This window comes from Oncorhynchus mykiss, chromosome 3, assembly GCF_013265735.2.
Source record: "Oncorhynchus mykiss isolate Arlee chromosome 3, USDA_OmykA_1.1, whole genome shotgun sequence".
Classification (NCBI taxonomy): Eukaryota; Metazoa; Chordata; class Actinopteri; order Salmoniformes; family Salmonidae; genus Oncorhynchus; species Oncorhynchus mykiss.
Window position 1 is genome coordinate 9,925,173 of NC_048567.1, and position 11,006 is coordinate 9,936,178.

The 11,006-nt window shown below is 43.9% G+C and overlaps 1 protein-coding gene across 2 annotated transcripts; it reads left to right on the plus strand.

The window, feature by feature from the left end:
- Positions 1-1,110: 1,110 nt before the first annotated feature.
- Positions 1,111-8,489, plus strand: LOC110508641 (cytohesin-2). Of its 2 annotated transcripts, none has more exons than XM_021589316.2 (12): positions 1,111-1,313; positions 2,879-3,029; positions 3,480-3,546; positions 3,724-3,842; positions 3,933-4,013; positions 4,176-4,288; positions 4,365-4,513; positions 4,791-4,902; positions 5,966-6,042; positions 6,192-6,263; positions 6,350-6,504; positions 6,623-8,489. In XM_021589316.2, the coding sequence occupies exons 1-12, from the start codon at positions 1,247-1,249 to the stop codon at positions 6,705-6,707; spliced, it is 1,248 nt and encodes a 415-aa protein (XP_021444991.1). In that variant the 5' UTR covers positions 1,111-1,246; the 3' UTR covers positions 6,708-8,489. The 2 variants fall into 2 exon arrangements, with proteins under 2 accessions (XP_021444991.1, XP_021445000.1); XM_021589325.2 differs by lacking the exon at positions 1,111-1,313 and adding an exon at positions 1,993-2,575 and having other exon boundaries at positions 4,791-4,903; positions 5,964-6,042.
- The last annotated feature ends 2,517 nt before the right edge of the window (positions 8,490-11,006 follow it).

The window sequence follows — 11,006 nt, forward strand, 5'->3', positions numbered from 1 at the left end:
AGGCAGGTTACCTTCGCTTCCTGGGCACAGGGACTTTGGTGGTCTGCTTGAAACATGTAGGTATTACAGACTCGGTCAGGGAGAGGTTGAAAATGTCAGTGAAGACACTTGCCAGTTGGTCTGCGCATGCTTTGAGTACACGTCCTAGTAATCCGTCTGGCCCCGTGGCTTTGTGAATGTTGACCTGTTTAAAGGTCTTGCTCACATCGGCTATCGAGAGCGTTATCATACAGTCGTCCAGAACAGCAGGTGCTCTCGTGCTTGCTTCAGTGTTGCTTGCCTCGAAGCAAGCATAAAGGGCATTTAGCTCGTCTGGTAGTCTTGCGTCACTGGGCAGCTCGCGTCTGGGTTTACCTTTGTAGTCTGTAATAGTTTTCAAGTCCTGCCACATCCGACGAGCGTCAGAGCCGATGTAGAAGGATTCAATCTTAACAAGAGAGTTAAACTATTTTGCCAATAACAGCAAGTTTTTTTTTTATCCTCCCCACTCAGTCCAAGCAAAATGTGTTTGTGAAATTACTCTTTGCTAAAAAAGTTATTTTAGTTTGTTTTCAATTAAAATGAACAAAAATAATCACAGTAAGGTACTTAATATACTAATCTCATATGTATATACTGTATTCTATTCTACTATATTTTAGTCAATGCCACTCCGACATTGCTCGATCAAATATGTATTTCTTAATTTCATTATTTTACTTTAAGATGTGTGTATTGTTGTGAATTGTTAGATACAACTGCACTGTTGGAGCTAGGGACACAAGCATTTCGCTACACCCGCAATAAAATCTGCTACAAATGTGTATGTGACCAATAAAATTGGATTTTACTTAAATTATTACCCAGGAATGATTTGATATTGAGATTTTTTAAAACGGCTGCATTGAACCTTTAATAAAAAAAAATAAAAAACATACAGTGACCCATTTTCCAGGCAGTTATTGGAAAATAAACCAAGTTATACTATATTGGCCAAAACAACCTCAGATGTTTGTGTCACATATGAAAGTGGCTTGTTATCAGTGTCTTTGGTTGTGTGGCTTCTTTCTGGGTTCAGAAGTTCCTTACAAAAATGGTCGAAAGGGAGGACGTGTTTATTTAAAACAAAAAGTTAGCGTCACTTCCTGTACCACCACCTCCTTTGTCTGTGCCCCAGGTTTCGGTACGCAAGGCTGGTTATTTATTTATTTCCTTTTTATTTGGAGGATATATTTTCATATATATCCATTACTTTTTAATTTATTGAATGACAGTCGACTCTGAAATATTTATGCCTAAAAGCAAAGCGCCAAAAATGGATGACCTGGACTACAGTAAGTATCACTACGCTAACGCTTCGCTTATAATAACACTTAGCTAGCCAGGTAGTTGTAACAGCAGGCATTTCACTACACAATTAGAGCACAGTTGTCACTAAACAATATTAATGTTGTATATATTATAATGTACTGCATGTTTCTCATATGAGAGTCCCATATAACCGCAGTCGACGTAAGCTAATAATACAGTACTGGCTAACGTTAACTCGCTAGTTAGCAAGCTAGCTAACTCTTTAGGCTTACTGGGTAACTAGTTGTAGCCAACTACTTATTGTAGTTTGACCACTCATCCAAATAGCTAGCTAACATTATTCATTACAGTATTGGTTACTATTTCACGTTAAACTTACCCACTGTCCGTCAAGAATCAAAACATTGAATAACTTAGCTAGCTCGTTATTCACCTCATTCTGAGGGGCGGGGTTGTTGACTTACAGATGTCATTTAGCATCCTAAACACATGAACCCCATTGTGGCACTATAGTGGCTGGTCACTCTACCGAGGTAGTACTGCGGTTTGCAGCGATACTGTCGCCTCTATTTTTTTAAACTCCAGTCTAGGCTGGGGACCCAGAGGGCTGCACATCGTTGTTCCAGCACTAACACACCTGACCTGATACAACTAATTAGATAGTGGCTTCATAATTAGTCTAAACAGGTGTGTTAGTGCTGTGTTAGAAAAAATAATCTATCCTCTGAGCGAAGAAGCTACAAAAATCAGTGCAGCACTGATAACACGCCTAATCCATTTAGTTACTTTAGTTGAAAACATCTGAGGATTGACAGTAGCTAGAGAGAAGTGTCATTTGGAATTAATACTTTTTTTGTGCAAATTGTCCTGCATAGTTCACATATGCCGAAAGGGAGGACGTGTAAACTAATTTTTTTATGTAGATCTTATCTCTGTCCCCAACTAGTATTTGTCATGTCTAACCACTCCCGCTGTCACATTAGAGATTGTCAGGATTCCATGGAATGTTTCAGAGTGAAAGCCCTGCAGCCAGTGTTTTGGCTTATTTGATTTTAAACTTTGTTTTTCCTCTTATCTACAGTACTTCTGTTCTGTGTTGATAGGCTACTTCTGTGCAATACTAGTTGGTTTTCTGAGCTCTGTGAACTGTTCTTTATCAATGAATAGGCTGTAAGGTTGAGTGCTCCAGTATATCAAGGCTGCAATGAGACGCACGTCATCAACCGCCTGATTTTCCACACATTTCCATTTGACTAGACAACCAAAATGGAGGAATTAGGTACAGGTCAGTGAGTGGAGAAACTAGCAAGAATAGAGAGGGGAAATTGAATAACTGTTTGGAAAATGGGATTGGATATGACTAGTTGTGTTTTGTAAAACACGGCTTTTACTCAAACTTCTTATTGTTTTCAGTAAGAAATGCACAGTAGCAAACAGACTTTGAATACTGTCCTATTTCAGGTCAATTTTAACTTAGTTCTCTCTGTCCCCACCATTTTCCCATTCTCTCCCATTTCCATGCTCCCTGTTTTTCTATCCCCATCCATCTTTTTATTCTCTCACCCCTCTTCTCCCTCCTTCCCTACAGTCCCGGTAGACCTGAGTCCAGAGGAGCGCTCTGAGCTGGAGGACATCCGTCGTAGGAAGGGAGCTCTGCTGCAGGAGATCCAGAGGCTCAGAGACGAGCTCAGAGAGGCCATCATAGAGGTGGAAGGACTGGAGACCAGCACAGAGGGCAGGTGAGAAAAACACAGATGGTCCCCTGAATATTTCAGTTCCATTATTCAGTGTGTAGCACAGTCCCTCTTCCCTGGTGTATCTGAAGTTGAATTATAATGGGATGATTAGAGAGAGCCCATGTGACAGCCGTGTTTCCCAAAATAACTTCCTATGCATTCAGGTTACCTCTGCATTTACTCAATATTGCATCTATGGCAACTTCACTTTTAAGTTTATGTAAAAAATTATAGCTTCCTATTGGCTTCTTCGACTATTCTCCTCTCCCCGGCAACTTCCCCAGGTCATAGCTGCAAATGTGTTTTCAGTCAATGTAGCATTTCTAAGAGCTATTTTAGTGTGACTTCCCCACTCTGTCCTCTACATTACCCCCTAACTGTATGTATAATTGTATAATTGATGGAGAGGTATTGTGTTGAATGAGATCTACTCCTTGTCTTTCCTCCCTGCAGTAAAACTCTACAGAAGAACAGGCATGTGGCCATGGGAAGGAAGAAGTTTAACATGGACCCCAAAAAGGTGAAAAGGGGACATGGAATGGATACATAAATCTGATCAGCTTTACTCTACAACCCCCTCCCACCACAACCCCTCTCTTTCACCACAACCCCTCTCCTGTCTGTCTTCTCATCAATCTCTTGAAGCGTTTACTCTCTTTTGATTGTAGTTTCTCTGTCTGTGTGTCTGTCTGTGTAGGGTATTGTGTTCCTGGTGGAGAATGAGTTGCTCAGACACACTCAAGAGGATGTTGCCCAGTTCCTGTACAAAGGAGAGGGACTCAACAAGACTGCGATAGGAGACTACCTGGGAGAGAGGTAACCATTCCCCCTCTCTACCTTGCTATTGTCTTTGTTATTGTTGGGCTGAACAGCATCAGAAGTCTACGTTCCTCTTCTCTCCTTTAGGGAGGACTTTAATCTCAAGGTTCTGCAGGCGTTTGTTGACCTTCACGAGTTCACTGATCTCAACCTGGTCCAGGCTCTCAGGTAAGCTGGGGTGTCCTCTATGATAAGCTCTGACATTTAATAAAAACACTACATCAATTTCAAATTGTAGAGGATAAAAACACTACATCGGCATCTTTGTTACCATGACAGCCAGAGCTCTCGCTGACCTTTTGACCTCTGACCTTTGTGTGAACCCTGCAGGCAGTTCCTGTGGAGTTTCCGTCTGCCTGGCGAGGCTCAGAAGATTGACAGGATGATGGAGGCCTTTGCCCAGAGATACTGTCACTGCAACCCTGGGGTCTTCCAGAGCACTGGTACACACACTTACCGTTGTTACAACACAGAGGTCTACTAGCCACTTCTCATCCTATGGTTCCGCTCTCTCCTCAGATACGTGCTATGTGCTGTCGTTTGCTATCATCATGCTGAACACCAGCCTCCACAACCCCAACGTGAGAGACAAGCCTGGATTGGACCGCTTCATCTCCATGAACAGAGGCATCAACGAGGGTGGAGACCTGCCAGAGGACCTGCTCAGAGTGAGTGAGGGAGGGGAACATAGGAGCTATGGGGAGGGGCTAGGGGAGTTTCTGTGGAAGTGAGGTGTCGTTGGCTCTTGACTGAGTGATTGTTCATCTTTTTTCATCAGTTTGGATGAATATATCAGTGTGTTATAGTGAATCTCCCTGCTGTTAGTCTCTCCTCAATGGAAAGGAAAGGGGGATACCAGTTGTACAACGGAATGCATTCAACTGAAATCTGTCTTTCGCATTTAACCCAACCCCTCTGAATGTCTCTTGTCTCTGTCTACCACAGAATCTTTATGACAGCATCAAGAACGAGCCCTTCAAGATCCCTGAGGATGATGGGAACGACCTGACACACACCTTCTTCAACCCCGACAGAGAGGGCTGGCTCCTCAAACTAGGTGAGCTGGCCGTGGCGATGCCGGGTGGCGGGAGGGGGTACTGCGGCTTCTCTCTGCTGATCACCTCAAGGTGGTTTCAAAACCAAATATGGATTATTTGGATGGCTTAAAAACATATTAACATTCTGTAATGTCTGTAACGGTCCTGATCAGCCCCAGGGTTTTTGGATAGTGAGCGTAAACTTGTGTGCTCTCTCTCCTAAGGCTTTGTGCTGTTATGTGCCTGCTTCCTTCTCTCTCAAGTTTACACTAAAGATAATGATACACCGCCAATGTTCTGAGGCAATATTGCCAGACTTGTTGTCCAGCAATGTTGCCTAAAACATCGTCCATGTATTATGATCTCAAGACTGCCATTGCATGATGGGTAAATAGACACAATTGTCCATACTGAGGGAGCTGCCCTTGGATTCTCATATAAGATCAGTTTGTGTTTTCTCCGCTATGTTAAGATTAGGATTGGGCCACAGTAAACTGATGCTAGATATGTGTCTATGAGCGACTTCTACATGGAGCTTCCCTCAGTACCTCACTCTCTTGCATCATGGCAGTCTGAACCGTCTCCTCTCGCATGGTGGGGTCTGTGATCTGTTTGTCACTAATATCTCTGCCGTCTTCTCCCTCCCTCCCCCAAAACCTCTGGTCCCTGTTGTCTCTGCTTCTCCCTGTGATTTCCACACTCTGCTGCTGCCGCTTGTTTCTCAGGAGGTATGTACTGGGAGAATGGGTCCATGAGAAACACTATCATTCTTATGGAACCAAAATGGCCAACAGGCATATAGAAGAAAAGTTATTGTCCACATATGCCTTTTGACAGACATCAGATGTCAGATATTACCATGTGAGATGAATTGACATACAAAGGCACAGTAACATTGGACATGTAAGGCTATACAAGCTGTCTGAATAACTGTAATATCCTGAAGGTGATGTGTAGTAATGGAGTATTTACTTCAGTATGTGGAGCAGTCAAGTGGAATGAGTTTCTCCAGTCCAGTTGGTATTCTGCTGACCTCCAGATACCACCCTGTCTCATGCCTCTATTGGTCTGTTCGTATTTCAGGAGGACGGGTGAAGACCTGGAAAAGAAGATGGTTCATTCTCACAGACAACTGCCTTTACTACTTTGAGTATACTACAGTAAGTCAACATTGAAGCTGCCAAAGTGCCACTGTAGAGCAATGTGATGGAAATGTAATCCATTACAGAGAGAGTAAAGAGCTATGTAACAGAACATTGTAACGTGGATCAGTGTTCTGTACTACAGTGTGTATAATGTGTGTGTTCAGGATAAGGAGCCCAGAGGTATCATTCCCCTAGAGAACCTGAGTATCCGGGAGGTTGAAGACCCCAGGAAACCTGTGAGTTTGTTATCAATACATTTAGAATGTCAACATAGGACATGATCACTGCACCATTTCTCCTGACTCCTGCTCTTCCCTCCCAGAACTGCTTTGAGCTGTACATCCCCAACAACCGTGGTCAGCTGATCAAGGCCTGTAAGACGGAGGCAGACGGCAGAGTGGTGGAGGGGAACCACAACGTGTACCGCATCTCTGCTCCCACACCTGAGGAGAAAGACGAATGGATCCACCACATCAAGTACGTAGGGAGGGAGGCAGGCAGGCATGAAGGGAGAGTAGGGTGTATGGATGGATATATTTAGAAATGCATCAGACTAACTTTCTTCTGTTTCTGTTTCTTCCATCCCTCTCTCCAGCTCTGCGGTCAGCGTGGACCCCTTCTATGAGATGCTGGCTGCCAGGAAGAAACGCATATCGTTAAAGAAGGAGGAACAACCGTAGAACATTCCCTTCTTCCTCTCTCCTCTTCATCTCTCATTCCAACTTGGGACACAAGCCTTTCTCTCCTCCCTAGATTAATTTAATTCCTCACTTTTTTTCCCCCTCTTTCTTTCTTTATGAGGAGGACTTGTTGCTATCCTGTTTAAGAGACTGGCCAGCACAAACCGGCAGTTCAGGAGTTCACCACTCATCCGCTACTGTCTGCTGCTGCTAGCGGCTGCTCTGTACGCTACCACACTACAAAGTGTCCACTACTACCCTATATACTACAGTTAGTTCACTCACTCAAAGCCTCCTTCTCGTCACTACATCTCTCCTTCCTTCTTTTCCGTGAAGTTGAAGTGAACTGTGAAATAAATATGTATTTTATTCAGGGTAGCAAGCAGGACCACTGAACCGTCCATCACAAACAGGCTGCAACTCATCAGTCTGAAGTGACTTCCTCTCCATCTGTAACTGATCTAACATTGGGGCAACGGTCCAGTTCTAACCGGTCACTGTGTGAAGGACAGAATGCCCGGCGGCTGAGGAAGCCACTTTAACCTGTTAAGATGCAGCCCTAGTGGTCTGCTGTGCTTTACTCTAACATCTTGGCTCCAGGTTAGCATGTCTATATCAGCATTATCAAAGTGCCACTTTAATACTGTAGCCTCTGTGAAGGAGATGACGCTGGTCCTTACTGCTTAGACCATAAAAATGTCATTCTCATGTTAAATTTGTTATGATCAACGATCTATGGGAAATGTTCCCAGAAGAACTGACCAATAAGGCAACAATTGAGCAGTGAACACTAAAAGACGACGACTCTTGTCAATGACCACTGGCGTTTCCTTCACAAGACTGTTAATAAACTCCCTCATACAGACACGTAAACTGTTAACCCACTGTAGCGTATTATAGAATTGGGTTTTTAAGAAGTTACAACGGCAGCTTATTACAATGTATACTTCATTTTTTTGTGAATACTTGTTAGAATATTGTTTACAACATACATAGATTTAATTTATTGTTTATTTTTGTTTGTTACATCTTTTGTTTTGTAAGAGCTACTGTAGAACTGCATGTGGAGATGAGGGTTAATCCTTCATACACACAGATGGACCAGACTCGTGTTAGTGTTGGGTGCATTTGAGAAAGAGTGTTAGTGTTCCCTGTTGACACAATAGAATCAACCTCCAATTGGAACATTTAGATTATTCAGGACAGGAGAGTGATGACATCACAGAACATTTAGGATAGAAATGTCTAATATAGAACAGGCATGGTTCTATGTGGTATGGAACAGGGAATCCTGTCAGTTCTATACATTCTATTTCTATCGGTACTGTTGATAATGTTGCACCGTCCTGAAGGAACCTCTATTACCCTCTAAGAGCCTGAATGAATGAGGCTCACTGAAGCACAAACGTGTCCCAGACGCCTGTAATGGCTTTCTTTCCACCATAACCATCATGGATATATGAAAGGGCTGGATAGGTGTCCTTCATAATACTGATGCCCATCCAATCCTGTCAGATCTGTGACTTAAAAGAAAAGCAAGCTATGGGTGGTTATTGGGACATCACCCTATGATAAGTCTGAAACGACCTGTCTAATATGAGAACTGAAATCTGAAATGATGGTTCTGAAGTTTAATCATCAGTCAAGCCAGGAAAAGGCATCAGATTCCTCTTAATGTGATTGAATTGAAAAGGACAACAAACATGGAGCACTAATATATCTTTCAATATTATGTAATTGCTGAAATATTAAAATGTATTAAATGAATAACAATGTTAAGGATACATGTCTAATGATACATTAAGCCCGAATTGACTCGTAGATATTTGCATTAGTTGTGTTTCATTGGATTAACATTTCATTAGACTGAATATGGAAAATGCAGAATTAGGATTGTCTGCTGCACTTTATCAATATTTAAGCATTATACAGGCTTTAAAGAGCTGTAACTTTTAGATTGGCAATACTAACTATCTGTAGTAGACTCCAGTGGTGGCCGGGCTGTCCTGCATCATCCTCACTGGTTGTGATGAAGGCTTTACAAATCCATATTTTGATCACTTCCAGCTCTGATAACAAAACTACAGAAGTTTTACTCTAAATGTTGTTTACATAGGAAAGTCTAGGTGCAAAAAAAATGATCTCTTAGTCTTCTCTAGTTATTCTCTGAGTGTTTGGTGTGACAGACACACAGCAGCGAGCCAACCTACAGGCAGGGCTGCTGTACACTACACGATACTGAAACACAGTAGACCTATCTGGGTATTCTTGAAGTGCAAAGTTGCCAAAATGGAGTTGGGACGTCACACTGAGACAGACTTTTGTGAGTAAGGACACTAATGAATACTTATGTCCCCCAGACCCCACCACCACTACTTCTGTCCCCCAGACCCCACCACCACTACTTCTGTCCCCCAGACCCCACCATCACTACTTCTGTCCCCCAGACCCCACCACCACTACTTCTGTCCCCCAGACCCCACCACCACTACTTCTGTCCCCCAGACCCCACCACCACTACTTCTGTCCCCCAGACCCCACCACCACTACTTCTGTCCCCCAGACCCCACCATCACTACTTCTGTCCCCCAGACCCCACCATCACTACTTCTGTCCCCCAGACCCCACCACCACTACTTCTGTCCCCCAGACCCCACCATCACTACTTCTGTCCCCCAGACCCCAACATCACTACTTCTGTCCCCCAGACCCCACCACCACTACTTCTGTCCCCCAGACCCCAACATCACTACTTCTGTCCCCCAGACCCCACCATCACTACTTCTGTCCCCCAGACCCCACCACCACTACTTCTGTCCCCCAGACCCCACCACCACTACTTCTGTCCCCCAGACCCCACCACCACTACTTCTGTCCCCCAGACCCCACCATCACTACTTCTGTCCCCCAGACCCCACCATCACTACTTCTGTCCCCCAGACCCCACCACCACTACTTCTGTCCCCCAGACCCCACCATCACTACTTCTGTCCCCCAGACCCCACCACCACTACTTCTGTCCCCCAGACCCCACCACCACTACTTCTGTCCCCCAGACCCCACCATCACTACTTCTGTCCCCCAGACCCCACCACCACTACTTCTGTCCCCCAGACCCCACCATCACTACTTCTGTCCCCCAGACCCCACCATCACTACTTCTGTCACCCAGACCCCACCACCACTACTTCTGTCACCCAGACCCCACCACCACTACTTCTGTCCCCCAGACCCCACCACCACTACTTCTGTCCCCCAGACCCCACCACCACTACTTCTGTCCCCCAGACCCCACCACCACTACTTCTGTCCCCCAGACCCCACCACCACTACTTCCTGGGATAGTGTTTGATTTATTATTTATTTTTGTTTTACAGCAATGTAAAGATGGATAGGTCATCTGTGCTATATGTAGCAAAAACAAAACCATGGTACACGGGTGCCAGTCAACTGTTGTGAAACAATAAAAAGTGAACTGAGACAATACTCCTGTGTGTTTGAGTGATTATTATTAGACTTTTAGGTCTAAGTTCACACCTGAGCTGTGAGTGCCTGCATGGATAACAAGGTCAAATGGGGTCAATCAAGCAAATCTCCACGTTATAGGACACAAGAGGTTGGTGGCACCTTAATTTGGGAGGATGGACTCGTGGTAATGGCTGGAGCGGAATGAGTAGACTAGTATCAAATATATCAAACACATAGTTTGATACCATTCCATTCGCTCCGTTCTAGCCATTATATGAGCCAACCTCCCCTCAGCAGCCCTCCACTGGTATAGGCCACCCAATCTCTAGCGCCGCCTGCCCTGATGTGGTGACCTGTGGGTACTGTAGTGTGGCCACATTGGGTTGCTGAGAGATTGATTGTGTGTGCTGGGTGTTAGTAGCAGGCTATCAGCAGTGAGGGAAGCAGACAGGTCAAACAAGACGTCAGGTGCAGTCTGAGGTTAGAATGGGATTCAAGAACATAAATTGATTAGTTAACAAACATTCAAACAGCCACATCAAGGTTTTTATTTACAAATAGTATCAAATCGTTTCTGATCCGTGTGCAGTATTCACAGACAACGTCTACTGATAGAAACACAGCCAGATCAAACACTTCCAAAGCCACAATGTTATTACAGCAAATGTTACATTAGCCTAATATAACATTTGGATAAAAAAGGAATTTGAGAAATGTTTTATAAATTTGGCCATGAAACAACAACACAATTTCAAATAAAAAGGTACATACATACCTTTTCAAACCATACAAATAAAGTAGTATAAATGAACACACACTTCTGTTCAATAT